General features: G+C 34.6%; 1 protein-coding gene across 1 annotated transcript; it reads left to right on the forward strand.

The window, feature by feature from the left end:
- Positions 1-2482: 2482 nt before the first annotated feature.
- Positions 2483-16146, forward strand: MS3_00010593 (uncharacterized protein; the record flags this gene model as incomplete). The annotated part of the gene is made up of 5 exons (XM_051218980.1): positions 2483-2529; positions 3974-4095; positions 8287-8405; positions 13696-13863; positions 16039-16146. The coding sequence occupies 5 exons, from the start codon at positions 2483-2485 to the stop codon at positions 16144-16146; spliced, it is 564 nt and encodes a 187-aa protein (XP_051069141.1).
- Positions 16147-16659: the final 513 nt, after the last annotated feature.

A 16659-nucleotide genomic window follows, 5' to 3' on the forward strand; every position in this document is an offset into this window, starting at 1 on the left:
TGTGTCCTAGGAAATCTAACGAGTCGGTTCCGAATTGGCATTTCTGAACGTTTACAGTAATGCCATGTTTTTGTAGTCGTTCGAAAACAAGATCCAGATGCTTGAGATGTGTTTCTCTGTCCGGACTTGCGATTAGACAGTCGTCAACATACGCATGTACGAAGTTGAGACCTCGAAAAACGTCGTCTATGAATCTTTGGAATGTTTGAGCAGCATTTCTTAGACCGAAAGGCATTCGCAAAAATTCATAGAGTCCGAAGAGAGTTATGATAGCTGTTTTCGGAATGTCGTCAGTAGCCATAGGTATTTGGTTATACGCTTTAACCAAGTCGATTTTCGAAAAAAACAGTTGTACCTTTCAAGGTAGCTGTCAAATCGTGAATGTGAGGCAACGGGTAACGATCGGGAATGGTTTTCGCGTTCAATCGCCGATAGTCACCAGTTGGACGCCAATCGTTGCTGTCCTTTTTATGGACCATGTGCGACGGAGATGCATATGGGCTACTTGACGGTCGTATGATTCCTAAGTCTATCATATGGTCGAACTCGTTTTTCGCTAACCTTAGCTTTTCGGGAGCTAGTCGTCGTGCTTTAGAGAATACAGGTGGTCCTGTAGTCGTGATGTGATGTGTAACATTGCTGGTTACACACGGTAGTTCCGGTTGAGTTTGTTGTATCCCAGGGTACTTATCGAGTAGTGGCTGATAAATTGGGTCGATCATATGCTTAACTGTGACTGGGGATAATCTGCAACCAGAAAAGGAAGTTACGCAAACGGACAAATTAGTGTTTCCGTCTACTAGCCTCCGTTTGCGCGTGTCGATGATCAGATTGTGGTGTTGTAGAAGGTCCATACCAATGATTGGCATAGAAACATCTGCAATAACGAAAATCCAGTGGATGGGTTTGCGTAAACCCACGTTAAGGTAAACGTACCTTTTGCCATACGTAGCGATCGGTTTTCCGTTTGCCGCCTGTAAGTTAAAAGCCGATTCCTGAAGCCGGTCGTTAGGATTTGCTGGGAGAACGCTAACTTCTGCGCCAGTGTCGACGAGGTAGCGAACTCTCGTTGTCACATCTGTGACGTATAACAGACGGCTTTGTTCGCCGGCTACGGTTGCCGTTAACGCGTGCCGGCTTGGAAGTTTTTCGAGTCACTCGGTTTCGTGTTGGGAAAATTGCAGGGTTTTCTGCAATTTCTGGAAAACTTTCCATACTGGTTATGATACCAGCACCAGTCGGGGTTATCTGTCTCTCGTGGTCTAGAGACAGATCGCTTACGTGACATGCTTCTACGTGGGGTGCGCGATCTCTTACGGTCGGTACGAAGACTAAGATAACGCGTGAGTGTGTGACATCATTCGGTTATATCGTTATGAGTCGTTTGAGGCTTTTCTTTGACTGAAAATACCTCGGTAGTAGGTTTCGTAATTTCTAAAATGCGGTCGGCTGATGCAGCTAGTTCGTCTAAGGCGTTGTTCTGAAACGAGACCAGAACTGCTTGCACCTGTTGGGGAAGTTTTGACAAGAAGAGTTGTTTGAATAGACCTTCGTCGAAAGTTCTTGGGCCTATTACCTCTCTCATCCGTTGCAACATGTCCGTCGCAGAACCGTGTTGCAGGTCGATGTTATTGAAGAGTTGATCTAACCTTTGTCGATCGGTTAGGTCTCCTCGTTTAAGAATCGAGCGTTTTAAGATTTCGTAAGGATCGGAAACATCACTAGTAAACATACTAGGTGTTACGTACCTGTTGAATTCGCGCGGTAGTGCCTTGACTACTGCGAGGAATTGTGCACGTGTGTCGATCATGCCGTGCTCGGAGAAGTCGGCTTCTGCGTAGCAAAACCAGGCTTCGATGTTGTCGGGCCAGAAAGGCATGAGTTGAAACGAAGGCGGGGACAAAGTCTTAAGCTTGAGTACTTTAGGTGTCTGTTCAGTCATGATGAAGTATGAAGTACGATAATGAACGAGGGGAAAATATATATATATCCAAGAAAAATCACGAAAAAAATCACAATGTTTAAAAAAAAAATAAAAAAATAAGGCAATGATATATAAAAATCCCAAAAAGGAACAGACTCACAGTTGCAATTAGGTGTACCAGATCACGACGGTCTCACCAATGATGATGTCACAGGTATTCAGTGTTTGACAACGCTTCTACCAGTAACACCTAATGTATTTCGTTCCCACCCAGAGAAATCAAAAGACAGAGTCGAGGAGATCGGAAGAGTATATTTGGCGATGACCAATATATCGGAATTCTCTGATCTAATCTGGCTAGCGATTGCGGTTTATGTTGAGCACGGCGTTACCACACGTGATCTGGTGCGGATGCCTGACCGAGCGCCTTCAGCTAGATGAGTCCACTAAAACATATGGTCAGCATCCAATGTCGAAAACTTAGTGCTATTTATTTTGGGGATTTATTTACCGCTACACGCTCTTACAGTCACTGCTTCCTCGTGGCGGGGATTTTGTATGCGGAATCGAGGAGACATAAAGTGGATATCCGGTGCTCAGACCGGGTTAGTCGGTACTGTGCGTCCACCTATGGGAGTTGGAAAACTGTGATTCCAAACCAATGGTGCACTTGGGCTTCAGGATCCTGAAAGAACAAATGTCGTATGAAACTGTTGTTTGTCACTGGCTACTATGGAATTGCATCTCCTGACATTGCTTCAGTACACCGTGGATGTGACCTCTGGGTTAAGGAGTCGAGGAGTGGCCCCTTAAGAAATCTACCTGTTTTGGTTCGGGTATTCGGGCAGTATCCCAGCCCACACAAATTCAATGATTTGTGTAGCACATGTATATTTTGGTCCCTCATTCGTAAAAATGTGTTTAATTAAATAATATCCACCGACAGACTACATGACTGAGTGTCGTCATTAGTTCAACTCTGGTTCATCAATGTTTAAAACTTTTCGTGTTACTGATACATGTGTGATATGTGTAGTTCTCACGTTTCTTCAGATCCCTTTTCTTCGGTTATTTGATGATGTATTCGTTTTTTTCAATCTGTTTACACTTGTTCTTCCTCCCGAATCTCCCTAAATGGAACATGGGGCATCTTTGCAGCTGCTCTCTTGATTCTCACGTCTTACATTGACCTTCTGAATTTTTTACTGATGCAAATATGATTGGTCAAATTCTCTGTAGTGTAATGCGTTGAGATTGATGTAGCTTTGTGTATGTGTTTGTGGGGGGGATATTGTGCCACCTATAACCATTTTGTTGAGCGCACATAAATTTGCAAATATGTTACCATTTTCATTCTTTTCCCCCAATCAATCCATGTTGTTTCATGATATCTTCGTATCCGTCGTTGTCCATTTCAACTTTGGTGATTAAGTCTCCCATCAGGATGGTCAGGTCTTTCCCTGGGCACTTCACTATGATTGACTGAAGCCTCTCTTAGAACTGATTTTTATCGTCGTCGTTGCTATCATTGGTGGGTGCATAACATTGGACAGGGTTTAAGAAGAAAGGATGATTTCGCTGAATAAAATGTAGAAAGTAGATTTAAAACTTTGGATCTAAGCTAAAACTAGAAGTGAATCAGTTTGCTCCAAAGTAATTAACTTTGAACCAAATTACCTAACTTCTGCAACTACGGATCATGGTAATCTCATGGATCCAAACCTGATAGCTTAACAGCTTAACAGTCGATAGTTTCACGTAGTGATGCCACGTTTTGGTTTGGTCACACCTACTTTTCTTCCAACCTTCTATGTCATCCAACATTGTGCGTCGAGGTAGACGGTGGTTGGACTTACATACCACTTGTTCTATTCGACTCAATCGGAAATAGTTTATAGCTTCATTAGTCAGTTTGCCATCTTTGTTTAATGTACTGCGTATAACTTCAAGATTTCTCGCTCAGTGGTCCAAACGAACCTTAGTAATGCTTCAAAGACATCTTTGATCAACCTGTAAATACTCTTTACTTGTAATGATCACATTTTACAGAGCGAACTGCTGTCCTGCATATTCATCCTTTGCTCAGCAGACAGACATTTCATCTACTCTACAAGTTACAGAGGTTGGGAAAGGCCAATTAGTTTTTCCAAATTCATCTTTAGAATTTCTTCGTAAGTTCAATGTATGACGTGTCTGTTGTTTCGCTACTAATTCAGTGCGAATGGCTGCTATTGAGTCAGTCTCAATTTGTTTTCTGGTTGGCAAGATCTATTTTCTAACGGAATTTTACTTTCCAATATCTGAACTTTATGTACTTTTTACTTCCAACGCTTCATGCCCGTCGACCCCAATCACTATTAAAATGTCCTCCTCGGAATAATTTCTTCCCTAAGATTCATTACCAAAATTGTAAGTATTGTTAGAAATGTTTCGTTTATTGTAGTAATTACAGAAGTTACTAAACATTGTGTTGCTTATTTTTTGATCATAGTCCATAGTTTGACTGATAATGGTTAAATAACACCATCATGACTAAAGCACAAAACTAATTACTGTCTGGCATGTGTTTCTTGTTGTCTTGCGCAAAATATGTAGGTTTCCTTTATTCTTCACATTTTGCTAATTTTTCCTAGCTTTTCATATCCACTATGATGCTAGTTACGTATATCATCTGAAACGGAATTACTCCGCATACTCACTGATATACAAGTGGATCATGCTGTTTCTTCAAAGATTGATATCATGATATTTCTATTTATTGATTAGTTTTGGTGTATCGTTACAATTAGCTACGTATTTATAATTATATAAAAAAACATCATAGGACCTCATGTTTTTTATCTATTACCATTAATTTACTGTTATCATTTGATTCACTTATATCTTCATATCTTCATACAGGTGACTCAGATATTACAATTCATATAAGCATGTGTGTTTTTTGTAATATTTCGTGAAAATAATTGTTTTTCATTTGGGTATAACAGTTAGTTAGAAAGACACACAGAGGGACTAATTCTTATGATGATGTTCGTGTGCGATTGATTTTTCTTTGGTAGTAAAAAATGAGAGTTTCTTGTAATGTTTTCAAAAGACCTGTATTTGAATTTGTTTTATTTTTTGAAACTTTTTATATGATCGAAAAACATCGGACATATTTACAAAGGAAATTGCCATCAAGAATAAATAAAATGAATTAAATCATATTGCTTTTAGGTTACACTTATACTGACTGACTCGTTCTACGATCTCTAATGAATCGATTGTTAAAGTTTTATTTGTCTTTCGTTTGTACATTAGCTTCCTTCCAAGTTCTGTCATATTTTGCCATATTAGGTAACAGTATAAACTGTTGTTTTCAGCTTTTGTTTATTGCATTCTTTTGTCTGAGTTTGAAACTGCATCGTTTAAAGTTTGTCAGTATAGTATGAATAAATCGACTGTTTATTTTACCAACTTATTGTATCATTACCCATACGTTTTCCCTATCGTACACCTCTTCTTGTAATCTTTCTTAGGATTTTCGTTTGTTTTCTGAATCTAGAATTTTTTATCTGTGTGGTAAATCAATTGATTAAGTCCTAAATCTACTCCAAAAAGGCAGTAGATATATGTCCTACGTGTACTGATTCACGACAATGCACAATTCCAATTGTTTTAAAAGTAAGGTCAATAGAAAACATAATAGTCACGTCAGAAAATAGTACACGTCTTTCAACTTTCTGATCGTTCTTTTAAGTTATAAACATGAATGAAGTCTTCGAAAAATTTTAAATAGGTTTTAAGACGGTCTCTATATTTATGCAAATGTATTCTTTCTTTTTTTAAAAACTAGTATTTTGTTACACTGTTAATTTTTCTACGTGTATCTATTTTAAAATAAGCGACTGTAATTGAATTCCCAATTTTTGTTTCTGATAGACGTATCAGTTGGAATCGAGTTGATACATTGTATGATACTTGCTACTCATAGGATACGAATGCTGTTTTAGTCAGTTTCATGGTGTACGATTGCTTGGAAATCTCGCTAATTACTTAAAGGAAGGAATATGACTAAATTTTACACATGGTTTTCTTGTTATAATACCTACAGTTTACAATTAAAAATGTCACTAAACTAACCCGTTTGTTAGGATCATTTTGTGCGAAGCGGTATCTTCGTAACTAAAACATTTGGCCTTCATCCAGTAAGTTATACGTCTAAACTCTGATTCTCCTGTTTTTTTTTGGTCAGTCGAGTGATATCGTTAACTCTTATAATGTAGCTTAGTGTTAGGGTACACCACAGTATATTTCGGATGCGAGTTGCATCATCTTGCACAACTGTAATTAGATTCAAGTTACATAAGTGCTCTTAGCCAATTGATATTCTCATTTTGAAGGTGTTCTAGTTTCATGTATGTATTTGTTCATTTTATTTGGAATTCGAGTAGATTTGCATCTTTGGGGTTTTTTCTTATCGATTCTTTATTTAGTGCCTTTATATTTGTGAGTACTCACTTAGTCCAAACTTACACTCAAGCCTATTCTTTGAAAATGAGAATATTTTTAGTAAATTAACCTGATGTATTTTCAAAACAGTACAGGTTGATCATTCTGATTTTTCAATAACGTGATACAGAAACTTGGTAGGTGTTGGACTACTTGTTTCGAATCTCTATTGACAAACCATTCTTCTGCACAGCATTCTTTATAAGATAGAAAATAGTCTTCAACTTCTTAAAAATTTTCATGACATTTGTAAAGTAATAATAGACCACTGAATAAAGTAATACATAAAACTAAGTCTAAAACCGTTTAATCGAAGCTGCTGAAGATTTCTATAGTTTTGAGAATAAAGTCATTCATTAATCGCTTGGGCACAAGTCACACTCTTAGTGTAACAGCTAAAGATACTACCCAGTTAAATTCACTATCCATCTTTGCTTTTACTTTCCAGTCGCCTAAACTGAAATAGGTAGGGCGGGATTCAATCTAGGGACTGAATATCGAGTTTTTCAATCACTAAGCCACCCCGTCCATAGGTGCTTGCTTAGTCTGTTAAGAGTTTTCAATAAAATCTTTCCAAATTCATCATAGTCATGCTCTTTTTCAGCTTTCGTTCATTAACTGAATACTAAAATCTTATTTTAACAAATCAAAAGATATCCATTTTATATTCGTATCATTTTACATTGACTGATCAGTTTATTTATTCTCCTAAAAGCTTTCTTGAATGCGATTCTCGTACTGGCGCTTCTAATTTAGCAGTGTATGATGAACGGTTTTTAAAAATTATTTTAACTAAGAAATTCATTTACTAAGTTTACCGAAGAGATATCTTTCATCCTCAGATCTGTCTGATCACAAGTGCATAATTATCTATAATGTTTATCGTTGTTAAGAACTCATCCTTCAGTCATTTACGAGCTGGAAAACTTATCGAAAGCAGTTCAACTTTGTCTCCTTTTATTCAATGTAGACTTTGTTACACAGATTGAAAACTTAAAGTTGTGTATAAAAAGACCTTTATCCAGTCGTTTATTCTATCCTGTCCCTAATCGCCAGACCATCTACCTTAGGTTGTTTTTTATTGTTATTTTTTTCATTTTAACATCTACAAAAGTAGATAAGTTAACTTCTTTCATTGTTCATAACTTCAGTTATAAATTTTGTGTAATACGATCAGAAACCTGCCAAAAGTATTTAATGGCTCTCTTACATCTGATTGTTTTACATCATTTATCAAGTTTAACGGTGACCACTTCTGTTCAGTGGCTATACTTGAACCGAATTGGTTTCATCATACATGCTCGTTGTTTGGATTCTTTAGTATTTCTCCATTCTACATCTGCAAACACTGTTATCTCAATATCGAAATTTCAGATGTTACTTAGTTTTGTTGCATACATTGAAATAATTTGAATTGTCACAGTGCTTCCTATGAGATATTGAAGTTTTTCATACTTAGAAGTAAGTACAGATTTGGTTTGAGAGTCTTTTGTTTATGGCTTTTTTGTTTTGCTTCAAGAAAGGTTATTAACTAGTGGTTACTTGCTTGTGTTACATGCGGCCGAAATGGGAGTTTGTTTGAACTACGGAGTGGTCAGTAGCGTTATGATTTTAATCATATAACCCTAAAGATAAATTAGTGATACAGAGATCAAAATTAAAGCTGGAGAGAGTCTGATTTCATTGTCATTAGTGTGTCAGTGATTTATGAAGCCTGTCTATCAATACTTTCCAATTATGGTTATTTCTGTTCAACATTTTGCGTGAAAATAGGTTATTATACTATAGAGAAATCTATTTTGATGACCAGTTGCATTGAATTTCATTTTCAGTCTACTCAGGTGCTTACATCACTAATCCTAATTTGTAAGCGGCTACTGGTCATCCTTGTCGTACTATTGTGGTTCATCTATCGATCAAGTATTCTGTTGATCATTTTCAAAACCCTAAACGTGCTTATTACCACAAATCTTGTAAATCATTCTCTATAGTAATTAGTTCTTGAGGTCATACCTACTCATACTTAACTACCAGTTGTATCGATTAGGTGTATGATTTAGAAATCTTCAATGTTTTCATATTCAGAAATATTGTATACTCATAAATTCTGAATGCTAGTCTAGGTGATTATGATGCGTTATGTATATGGAATGGATAGTTAAAATGATGGTAAAGTTACAGTGACAAAGATCCATTCATTGTAATTCTTCCTTTCAATTTCGGGTACTTGATTGTTGTGTACCTTTTATATTTGTTTCTAGTTGCTTGGGCTTTCCTCCCAGTTTCTTTTAACTACTATTGGCGTGAACATTTGACCCCTTTATACTACATATTAATCTACTCTTATTATGCCAGTGTAGTGTGACAAATGGGACTTTCACACAATGATGCCACTTGTGCTTATTGCCCCTCATGGAAGAGCATAGGCTGCCAACCACGATTCTCCATCGAACTTTGTCCTGAGCAATCCTTTCCAGTTGACATTCATTAATTTGGTGTCTTTTGCCGATTCCCGGCGCAATTTGTTCCTTGAGCTCCCAGTTTTCCTCTTCCCCTCACGATTCCAAGTTAGCGCTTGCCTCGCAATTCAATGTGATGATTTTCATTAATTGTGTCCTATCCACTTCCAGAGTCTTTTCATAAATTTCCCTTCAGTTGAAAGTTGATTTGTTCTCTCCCATTGAGTAGGTTGTTGGTGATGGTATCGGGTCAACGGACATTCAGTATCTTGTGTAGAAAACTGTTTAGAAATACTTATACTTTTTGATGATGGTTGTAGTAGTTCTCCAAGTTTCAGCACCGTACAGTAGAACTGTCTTGACGTCCGTATCAAAGATTGTGACTGTAATGTTCGTTGACAGTTGTTTTGAGTCTCGTATGTTCTTCATTTATAGGAATGCCGCCCTTACTTTGTAAATTCTTTCCCTTACATCTGCATCAGATCCTCCTTATTTATTAATGTCGTTGTCCATATGCTTAAAGCTTTCCACCTATTCCAGAGCCTCTCCTTCAAGTTTGATTGTGTTGGTTCTCGCTTTGTTGTATTTGAGGATTTTGGTTTTTCCAATCATTAACTAACTAGAAATTAGTTAGTACTTCAGTTTTATTCAGATCGCTTTAAGATTGTCCACACTATGTTTTTAAACGTCATTGGAATTATAGTTTATTGGCTAACTCACTTGTCGGACAGGATGTTCCTAATTCAAAACTGACATCAGTCAAACAATTATTTTAATTTAATATCTGCTAGACAACTTACACTTTGTGCATAAGTGACTCGTAATGTAGCGCAACTATTCTGTGTTTGGTTGTGCTTATTCTTTACAGAAAATTATATACATATCTGTGAAATTATAGAGAGTACATGTGCATAATTATGTTGTTTTGCCTGTTCATTGATGTAAATGCTATGCTTCTAGAAATTTGCTGGCATTCTCAAGGTTCTACCGATCCACGATTTTGATATTTCTCCAATCGAATTTGTGCCTTCTGAAGAGGTTGCCAATAATGAAAATAACATCTCTTCAATTAAACCATCTATCTTAGAGAACATAGTTTAACTAAGATACATACATAACACATATCTCAGCATGAAGATTATTTCTTAATTATTGACTCCTCGCTCTTGACTATTAATATTTATGAAATAGAGTGTTTCATCCTTTTCTTAAACAAATAAATTCACATAAGGTAATGTTAATGGACTTAAATAATACATTAAAATATTGAAGTATCGACGAAAACAGATGGGATGACATTCATTTTTTTTTTATAACATTGTCTTGATTTGAATTAACTATTGATATTTCCATTTAAATTGTCACATCCTTCCATTCTTTTTTTGTCATAGTCATGAAAGATATTGGCGACTATAATTTGTCCAAGTTATTAAAACTTTTTTTTGGTTCATATTTAGATTAGTTGAATGGATGTCTGATTTTTTTTATCGTAATTATTCTCATTTAATATTTATATCATTTTTGTTATGATTTGTCCGTGGATTTTCTAAGTTATGCAGTCAATAATCTGGTTGGACAATAGCATTAAAAATAAAATAATGTTAAATAGTTGCTTCTTCTTATTCTGTGGATCATCAACCACCACTTCTCCCTATCACCACCACCACCAAATACCTTGAATTATCGTTTAAATCATGATCATTTTTGTTTTGTCATATTAAAATCTTAAAATACTATGGTGTTATTCAAAAGTATAAAGTTTCTGCAACTCACTGGCATATTAATCAATATTGTGAACTGATTCACTAGTGAACCTTTATGGGAATAGTTAATTAGAATACTGTTGGATAGTTAAAGAAAGAGCCCTGCGTTGCTTTATTTAGAAAATGTTTATTTGGGGTGTTGTGGCTTTATATTCTCTTAAATTTAAGTATATTTAAAAGTGTAGTAATATTGGGTAATAATATGTGAATTGTTTTCCTCTTAATGCACTATTATTTAAACTTTCATTCGACAAGTTTCTTCACTTATTGTGTTTTCAACATCTGTTCATCTTTCCCACGACAACGCTTTTCATATCACCCACTATGGAATATATTTAACTCGATTCAGACATTACTGGACTAAACATGAAATAAGGATCCTGATTCAGCGTAATTATCAGGTTATTTCGTTTTCATGTAGTCGTAGATTAACCTAATTTCAAACCGATAGAGAGCTCATCAATGAATTTCAAAGGATAGATCTTTGAAGTTAGTGTTTATTTTTGTAAGAATAACTAATTTTCAACGTAAATATTTGTTAGACTCATTTTGATTTTCTCACTAAACTTAAATAACAACCAAAAACTATTATATCCAAGGAATCTTATAGTAGTACCTTGATTTCAAGTTTAAGACATACAGGATTTGGGCACTCAAATTTTCACTTTAAGTTCATGGTATGGTATACAATTTTCGTATTTAATTGATCAAGTACAAGCTTATGTACTTCACGTTAAGTAACACCGTTTAAGAGTTAGAGATTTTTAATACATCTCCCAGAACCGAAAACGGAGTTTAAATCCGCCAGATCAGAATGTCTTGACCTGACTACTAAGTCATCGCTACAACGATTTGTTGGATAGTTGTATGGTTTCAACAGCTTTCACAGAAATGTGTCGTTCATAGTCAAGTATATTAACTTGTGTTAAATCATCGAGTTTCGTTAATTTTTTATTCTCGTGCATCTTAGTGGCACGAAAAAGATGTTTGAAATCTCTTATCCTACTTCTTTTTATAATTTCTCGTTCCTTTGTTAGAAAAGGTTTTTGATTTATTGCCAGAAAAAAATACACATTTTACATACAATGAGACATTGAAGGTTTAAAAAACCTATTGAAAGACTGGGACTTATGACAGTCTATCAGTAAAGCAGCTATTTACAGTTTACCAAAAAGTTAAGTCAAATTTATAATCTATGCTAGCAATGTTATTTTCTGTGCGTAGCTGCTCATGTAGTTTCGAATTTAATGTCACAACTAAAAATACCAGAAGATCTGTAAAAATGTTCGTTTTAATAGTATCTGATTGTGCACGGGATCAGATGAGAGAACTACTCTTTACAAAATAACCTGTGTTTTGCTAAAGGTTATTAAAATTGATAACTACTCTTAACTAACCGATAAGATGATTAGCAAATAGAAACAATCTGGTTTTTCAACCACAAAACTATTTGGTATGTAAGGGTGAAAATCAAAGTAATAGTGTAAGACTTAGTAGGTTGGTAACTAAAATAAAAAACAACAGCAATAAAATACAACTGTGTTACATAATTGTTGTTTGAACAAAATAAGTGTTTTAACACATCAGTTTGAATTTCTTGACGTTTTTACGCTCAATTTTATTAGTTTTCGGAAATGGGTGTTGCTCTGTTGTTTTTAATTATTACACTTGTGCGTTTATGTTAGATAAGATATACCCTTGATAAATCTTCTCTTCTACTGTACCTGTTTAGGTTTCATGTAGAAAAAGTGTTAAGGGTTATCTGAATTGCTAAATTTCTGATCATCTTAAAGTTTGGAGTTTCAGCTTCAAAGTGTGGTATAAATTCTCATGTGTAGACTAGCGAATAGAAATTGATTTTGTAATAATATTTAACTGTAAAACATCTGTTCACCTTTCTTTAACATAATGTATTTAAAACAATTAGTCCCTTTGATAAATTTCGATAATGCAATGAGAAGACGTAGTTTATCAAAATTATGTGATATATTTGCGCAATACATTTCGAACAATCTGATCACACATATACTTGTTAAGAACATTTATATATGAAAAATTAAAAGGTCAACTAGACAGGTTAAGGGTAAGTCATAACAAAGGAAAAAATATTAAAGTACACAAAAACAAATGTGATTACCACTCTGGACAGTAAATCAGTACTACCAGGGTAGGTTAAGTGTAAGTACAAATTGTTTTTGAACACATAAAGGGGGTTTCAATTTTCGTATAGCCAAGGCTTCAATAAACCTTAGTATACGTCCTTGAAGGCTTTTGTACAACACAACAAATGCTGATTTGATATCAACCTTATGACCCGTCTCAGTCAAATGTTTCGCAATGGATGATGATGCCTGTCTATCCTATGATCTTATTTCACCATTGGAATTCATCTGATTCTGCAACCATTTTGGTATATGTTCACCCACCCTTAGTTGCAAATCACGATTGCTCCTCCCTACGTACGTGTTTCCACACATACATGTAAATTTATAGACACAATGGGATGTGACACAATCGTTTTCATGCTGTTTGGGCTTTTGGTGAAACATAGACCTTGTCTTTTCGATAATGACAAGTTGGGCTGCATAAAATGTCCGGTTGATAGCTAATTTAAGCCTCTGTTTCAACATGAGACTATTTGTGTCACCTCTGAATGGTAGCGTAATATAAACTCGCTTTTTGGGTGCCAGAAGCGTCATAGGTCTAGTCATATTGCAACCCTTCCAGCGGTTTATGAACTTCAAAGGGTAACCATAGTCACTGCCCTATTCATTATAAACGTGGTTTAATAAAGAGCTTATTCAATAGAATCAATCGTATTTGTACTAGTGATACTAATGAAGTAGAGGTGAAGCTCTTGACTGATGCGTTAATCAATAATGGTTACCGTTGTCCATACGGTCTTAATCGATTTCTGGCTGAAAATGATGATGTAGACATCATAATATACAATATTTTCTTATGGCTATCTTAATTATTTTCAAAATCATATTTGTTGAATATAAACCACTCTTTATAAGCCTAACTGCATTGATTAAAACTGTTTCTCTATCTTAAGTTAATATTTGTACGATACACTCTACTGCTTGTGATTACCGTTTCTTATAACCATGTACGAACAACTAAACTTACAGCTGAACTCTGTCTCAATCGTCAGATTTTACTGTCAATTATTCGTATTGATAAAAATCATGTGAATTCTAGAGCATTAACTAAGGCTATCCTGGTGAATTTTTTGCACTCATTTGTACACATTCGAAGTTTACAAGTATTAACAATGATTTTGTTAACGTGATTAAAATAAGAATATGGGTCTTGCTGTTCTGTCATTGTATCACTCTGATAATCTATTTTGCTTCGAAATAAAAGGGTGGAATAACAAATAAATATCTTTGTATTTCATGCTTCATAATCATAAAAAAAAGAAATCGATCAACAAAATTTAGGGAAATGAGTTGGGTGTTAACATACAATGAATTATTTGAAGGTGAAAAATAAACGTAATCTAGTCCTCATTATATATATATTGTTGCTGAAGAATTGTTCGCTTCCTGTGACAACACTGTGTAAACAATGGAGATTTCTGATGATGTGTATTGGGACGCAATGGGATCGATATCACATTAACTGTTACCATCTTGTTTTCTGACGCTCAGACTGTATGAAATCAGCGAAAAGACTATCATTTTATGACAGCGCGGCATAATGAACAACAGTTTTGTTCGGTTGGTTGATACTTGTTTGTTTCACAGGACCTTCTTGATGGGGTTCTAATAATTGCACAATATGATGACTTGGTATGTCATTAGACAATTCTCAAAGCGGAAGCCAATATTAATTCTATCGGAACCTCTTCAGAAACCACGACGAAGTTTCCAGAGGCTCCAAAGGACCCAAAAAGATTTTATCCAATCAGAACCTGACAGGGCCTTCTAGAACATTAACGTGGTATGCTACTATTGGACGATAGCATAACTTGCATCCTTGCTGATTGGCCGAATAATGATTATGTTATAGCCAATACTAATAACCATAAATGCCCGTGTTTTTCTACACATTTCTGATTCTTATCCAATTGTCAATCCCCGTGCTTCCTCCATCTACTGATCCGCAACTATGGGGTTCCACACATCCGACTGCCATTAGTTGTGTATCGTATTCTGTCGTAATCCAGTATAAGATGTAACAGATTCTACTGTAATTTCCTTTCACTTTGCCACCAATAATGGCATCCCTTTGCAATCTAAGTTAAATTTTACTAGGTATTTTTCAATCTACATTTCATCTTTTACTTCCGACCATCAGTATTGTCGTGACGAAAACAGAATCGATATAGTTGCATTACTGGTGCTACTGCCAAACTAATATGACTGGACACATGTTGACAATGAAAGAATGATGACAGATGAGAATTTGTTCTATGCTAAAAGTAGATCCAAATTATGTCTGAATAGATTTGTTTTGTTTTCTTATATACGATTATATATCGATTAGTAGTCAGATTTTGAATAAATTAAACTGATCCACACTTGCTACTGATTCATCAATAAACAATCATATAAATATAATTCACAAATATCATAAAATCAAAATTCCTCAATTAACATTCAATATTGACTAGTTGAGTTATATGTCTGCTCCTTCCAAAAAACATTTCCCATTTTTACTATACTGAATATCAATAAATCTTTCGTCATGAATCAATTTGAGCAACCTATCTCCCCTTCTTCATTACAATTGTTTATAAGAAATAATTCTCTTGTTTTCATTTACTGGTAATAATATCAATTTCCTCTCATTCAATTTCGTCCTTAGTATCGTTTTGCATTGTAAATAACTTAAAAATATCAATACAAAAAGTATATGTTAAGTGTTATTTATTGTTTATTATTAAATCATTTTAGTCCTTCTGTAATCGATTGTTGTAGAAACATAAAATGATCAAATTATCAGAAATAAATTTTTATGTGTAAAAATGTACTTTATTTGTTTATCCCACTATCTATCTACAATTATTCAACAATCAAGTCCAAGTTTGTTTTATTTCTTTATAGTCATGTCAATTTTTTTTTCTAAATACCCCTACCAAACTACTTGGATCAAAGTCAATATAATAAAATCAATCCGATAGAACTTAATAGTCAAATCACTCAAAATCGTAATTGTATGTGTCTATAGCTTGGCAAAAACTTTTTCCATTATTTTACAATTATGTATATCATATGATTCCAAAGTTTTTTCTTCAGTATAAACTCAAATTATACAACTAAATATCTTTTTAATACATAAATTAAAGTATGATTCATTAATCGTTGCATAAAATGTAATTAGTCAACAAAAATTACGAATTTTTCATGGTTATATGTTTTTGTTTATTTTTCGAATTATTTTTTCTTCTTAGGTTTTTGCATTCGATCCAATAGATAATGCTAGATATATGCGTCCATTGTTGTATAATCCTGGTATACCTGTTCCTTCTTCAGATCCAGATGCTCCACAATTTGTTTGATATTAAATACTAATGTATTGCAATGATACCATTAAATAATTTCTTGTCAATGTCACATACATACCTCGTATCGATTCAATCAAGAAAAGAGAAAGAAATCTACACTTTTGTTTATTTCCAGTTTTATTTCATATTATTATTCTTTATTAATGCCTTCATTGTTTAATTCATATTTCATTGCATATTAACAATAACATGTGTTTATATATCTACTGCTTAATGTATCGCGTTTTTTAAAGGTTTTGTACTTTTGTTGTGTATTTTCATGTTATCATTTGGTCCTTGTTTGGCTTATGCTTAACCTATGATATATCTATACGTCTATGTACATCTATGTTAAGCGGAACTATATGCGTACATATTCCCACAGTTGGTTTAACACAATCTCTTTGCTAACTGGTAAGTGTGTTTTGCTTCATCGCATTTTAACTTTGTTCTCACTGAGATTCTTCATGAATATACCTCTACTATATTCCATAAACTTATACGGATGTATTAAAATGTGAGTAGATT

Source organism: Schistosoma haematobium, chromosome 3 (assembly GCF_000699445.3).
Source record: "Schistosoma haematobium chromosome 3, whole genome shotgun sequence".
NCBI classification, from domain to species: domain Eukaryota; kingdom Metazoa; phylum Platyhelminthes; class Trematoda; order Strigeidida; family Schistosomatidae; genus Schistosoma; species Schistosoma haematobium.